We start from the raw sequence: 5,000 nt of genomic DNA on the forward strand, positions 1-5,000 counted from the left end.
TTTAATACCCATTTAATCCCATCGGTCACAAAAGTGACCGTAAAAAACATTTCCAGTTTAAAGGTCCTAAAAATGTTACTGAATGGAGAATCAACCTATTTCCAGAAAATACTGATGTTAAAAAAACTCCCAAACACATTTGTGCAGTTTCATATGTTTAGTGTAAATTGTCACATGATCAGAGCTGATTACTTCCTGGTTGCACCATCCGAGGAGGATGGCTGCATCAAAGCACCAACAAAAGAGGTCAGTAAAGAGGGTTAACATAAAGATGAGACAAATATTTTTGGTACACATCATCTTCAAGGTGTCTAGTATTGACAGGTCTATTTACCTTAACTCAACTATGTTCAGTATGGTCACAGCATGAGTAAAGTTGTTGATGGCAACAATAGTGACCGGTGGGATAACACAGTGTAGCTAGCTACCTAACTTTCTACTCTGTTCTTCCTTTTAGCTTAACTTTGAATGAAATTCTCTGTATGTTGGACCTTGTGGACCCTTCAGACAAGGCATGCAACATTACAGTTGTCCCTCAAAGTGAGAAAGACGCTGTCGTCAGTGACTGTGACAGTGATGGGTCAGACATGGACTTTGAGGGTGAGACAGGCCATTTGCCCGCTAGGCTGCTAAACGCAAGTGCTGAACTTATGCAAAGAAATTATGAAACAGATGTTATCAGTGATGATAACTCCCTCCTCACCACTACCCCACTTCCACCTCCTGTTGATTCTGAAGAGCCATGTTCATCTACCCACCAGACAGACAGGGTGCAGACAGACGAGCCAAGGACCAAGTTGCAAGTGGTCAAAAATAAAAACCGAACCTTCAAACGATCTAAGAGGCCTGTCACAGCAGGTATTCCAAAACACACAGTATACAGCCCACATGCTGCAGAATGTGTTAAACAAAACTGCCCCAGCCCAATGGATGTTTTCCTACTAATGTATCCACCCACCCTTAGAGAGCTAACCCTTGAAATGTCCAACCTCTACTCCACCCAGACCAAGGGCAAGCAACTGAGTCTAACAATGGATGAACTCTTAACATTCTATGGAATACTGATCACATCTGGGTACAGCTCTGTCCCAAGAAGACACATGTACTGGTCACTTGACAATGATGTACACAATGAAAGCATTTCCGATACAATGCGAAGAAATCGCTTTGATGAAATAATGGCATCAGTTCATGTGGTTGATAACACTCAAATCACTGATGATCCATTTTTTAAAGTCAGGCCCATCTTTGCTGAGCTCAATCAGTCATATAAAATCATGCCATTTCAGGAATGGCTGTCAGTGGATGAAAGTATGGTCCCATACTATGGCCGACATGGATGTAAGCAATTCATAAAAGGTAAACCAATCCGTTTTGGTTACAAGCTATGGAGCCTTGCCTCATCGAGTGGTTACATGCATCACATGGAGCCATATGGTGGTTCCCACACCCTCCTTCCTGAGACTGGGTTAGGTCAGGGACCCAGCGTAGTTCTTGGCCTTGCAGAGCAGGCTGAAGTGCCTCAAGGTTGCAAATTCTTCCATGACAACCTCTTCACTTCGCTTGCACTCCTCGGTGAAATGACAAAAAGAGGGTATGGGAGCTGTGGAACAATGAGACAAAATCGTCTGTTTGATGTCCCATTCACATCACAGAAAAAATTCATGAAATTCCCCCGGGGAACATCTGAAGTCCTGACTGAGGAAGAGAAGCTGTTGGTCCGTTGGAAAGACAACAACATTGTCACAGTGGGGACAAACATGGAAGATAAATACAGTGAGACCTCTGTAAAGAGATGGAACAAGCAGCGGCGTGCATTTGACACAGTCAAACAGCCAAAATGCATCAACCAATACAATGAGCATATGGGTGGTGTTGACCTTCACGATCTACAGGTTTCAAGATACCACATCTCGATCAGGTCCAAAAAATGGTGGTGGCCCATCTTTGCATGGTCCCTCAGCAGTGCACTAACAAACAGCCATCTCTTTTACAGAGATGTCATAGGAGGGACCATTGACCTGCTCACCTTCTCACGTACAGTGGCACAGTCTCTTATGCAAAGGTTTGGCAGAAAACCACTGAGCCACGGAAGGAAGTCTCTACTGGCTGCTTCTGTAGAAAATCAGGGAAGATTTGACAAAACTTCTCACTGGCCAATCAACACCATGCATCGATTCCAGAGATGTCGTCATTGTGACAAACGCACTACTTATGCATGTGAAAAATGCACAGCACCACTGCACATTGAATGTTTCAAGGCCTACCATGGGCAGTAGAAAAAGAGATCGGGATAGATAAAAAAAGGGCTAGAAAAGCCAATAAAAGAAAAATAGAAAAGTCTGCAAGAAATAAGGAGTAAAACATACTATAGGATGAAATGTTGACAAAAAAGAGGTTTTTGAAAAGGTCAGTTCATATCAGTCAAGCAATGACCATAGTTGTGATGCACATGCACTTAGTTCTGAGGCCTTTATGTACAGTAAGTAAAGTTTTGTTTAGTGCAGGCTTCTACTTGAATGCAAGTTACCTCTATTCTGAGTGGTCCGTTTAGTTTTAAAGACGCATATGACTACTCCATAGTGTTCAGTGAATGTTGCACTAAAATGTTACAATTACAATGTTAAAATGAATTATGCACTAAAATACTACTAGTATTAAACAAAAGTGCAAGGTCAAATGTTACAACAAAGTTACCATATGAATGTTTTAATAAATGTTAAGATAATAATGTTAATGCTGATGGGTGTCTTTTCGTTTTTGCTTTCATTTGTCGTATTCATGTTTTTCATATGTGAAACAGTCACACTAACATGTGATAAAGAACACTAGCATATTTTAATACATGCTGATACTGGTACTGCCAGTAACAAAGCTCTATATTCCAACCCAGATATAATTGAGCTGAACTATGAGAAATTTGATGACTGGAAACAAGAAAAACATAAAATCAGTATATACATTATCCCACCGGTCACAATTGTGGCCGACAATAAAACACACTTTTTAACCTATTTTTCCATGAAAATTTCCCAAAATAATGATAGACTATTTCAAAGGGTTACCAATAGCACATGATTTGGATATTTTCATGTCTGGAAAAAATTTGGGATTAAATGGGTTAAAGTTAATAGTAAAATTAAATGTAAATGCAATTGAAAACTGCACATGATAGACAGACAGACAGACAGACAGTTCTTACTTCCAGACGATGGCGTTCTCGCTGGCTTTGTACTTTGCTTTCCCCTTCATACAGATGAGCTGAACCCCAGAGGTGTTGAGGGGAGTGGGGATCCTCACCTGAGACACACACACACACACACACACACACACACACACACACACACACACACACACACACACACACACACACACACACACACACACACACACACACACACACACACACACACACACACACACACACACACACACACACACACACACACACACACACACACACACACACACTACAGGTCAATAACTAACTCTCTATGATTTAAAGGTGTAGTCAGTGATTCTGGAGAACGCTTGTTGTCTAAATCAGTGAATATCTCCTCATGATCTGCTACCTGTCTGTACTGAAAAAAATGCAGTGTTAATACACAGCCTAGGCTCTGTAAACTAGTATGTAAACAAAAGCATTACACTGTGTGCACAATTATTAGGCAAGTTGTATTTTTGAGGATTCATTTTATTATTGAACAACTGCAGTGCTCTCGGTCAATCCAACATGTTAAAGAACCTAAACCTGAATGTTTACGAAAGTAAAGGTGAGGTTTTGTCTTTCTTATGAGAATATATATATGTTTTGCTATTATTAGGTAACTATTAGTGTGCAGAATTATTCTGCAACTAAATAAAACAACTAAAATGTTCCCATCTCACTTGTTTATTTTCATCTGTTAAAGTGAGAATAATAAAACAACTCAACATTTACAAATACAAATTTCCGACATGTAAAAAAATTAAATCAGTGACCAATATAGCCACCCTTCTTTTCAATAACTGTCACAAGCCTTCCATTCATGGAGTCTGTCAGTTTCTTGATCTGTTGACGATCAACTTTTTGTGCAGCAGCAACCACAGCCTCCCAGACACTGTTCCGAGAGGTGTACTGATTTCCTTCACTGTAAATATCCCGTTTAAGCAGGGCCCACAGGTTCTCAATAGGGTTTAGGTCAGGAGAGGAAGGGGGTCATGTCATTATTTTTTCATCCTTAAGGCCTTTACTGGCTAGCCATGCAGTTGAGTACTTTGATGCATGTGATGGAGCATTGTCCTCAGGGTTTTTCCTGGCTCAGAATGGGCCTTTGGGGGGTCAGTACGCGACCAACTTTTTAGTAGTCGAGTCACAGTGCAACAGTAAAGGCAAACGGTTTGTGTATTTTAAGAGGGGTGTTGGGTTGGGAGAGGGGAGTTTCTGTCCAGCTCAAGAGCATTTCAGTCAGCCTGTCAATCACTGCGTTACCATGGAGCTCACTGACGCTTATGAAATCACAATAAACAACCTATATATGAAGTCAAAATACTAATAATGACTAGGCCTACCTATTTAGGCCTAATACTTTAATTGTTTCTAATTGATCTAAACCATGGAAGAAGGTAGGGCTGCTCGATTATGAAAAAATCATAATCATGATTATTTTGAGTAATCACATTGTGTTATCACGATTATTAAAGACAGTTAATCATTGATTTAAGAACATTATGCATTTATTTTACTTTTAACAAGGTTTTTTTCTAAAAACACCATGACTTTGGACTTTAAACAAAGGCCTAATTGAACTGAAAACAGAGAATAGAAATAGGCTAAATAAGTGAAACATATTTTTAATAATTTTAAAAAAAATATGTCAAAATAAAAATAACCAGTTGTAAATGGTGTTGATAGGGCACGTCTTTTGCTAGCATTGAATGTAAGGGCATGATTTATTTATGTCAAGGAGCTGGGTGGATAGGCAGTTGCATTGTAGTGTTGACAGTTGTGGTGGCAGGAT

General features: G+C 39.8%; 1 protein-coding gene across 1 annotated transcript in view; it reads right to left on the reverse strand.

Moving 5' to 3' along the window:
- The window catches only part of LOC307248748 (AP-2 complex subunit mu-B-like), an 18,471-nt gene that overhangs the window by 2,133 nt on the left and 11,338 nt on the right, over positions 1–5,000 (reverse strand). Inside the window, exon 9 of the mRNA XM_080025240.1 lies at positions 3,203–3,300. Coding sequence (XP_079881366.1) covers positions 3,203–3,300 — 98 coding nt within the window. The remainder of the gene's footprint in view (positions 1–3,202; positions 3,301–5,000) is intronic.

Source organism: Ammodytes marinus (assembly GCF_949987685.1).
Source record: "Ammodytes marinus genome assembly, chromosome: 3".
Classification (NCBI taxonomy): Eukaryota; Metazoa; Chordata; class Actinopteri; order Uranoscopiformes; family Ammodytidae; genus Ammodytes; species Ammodytes marinus.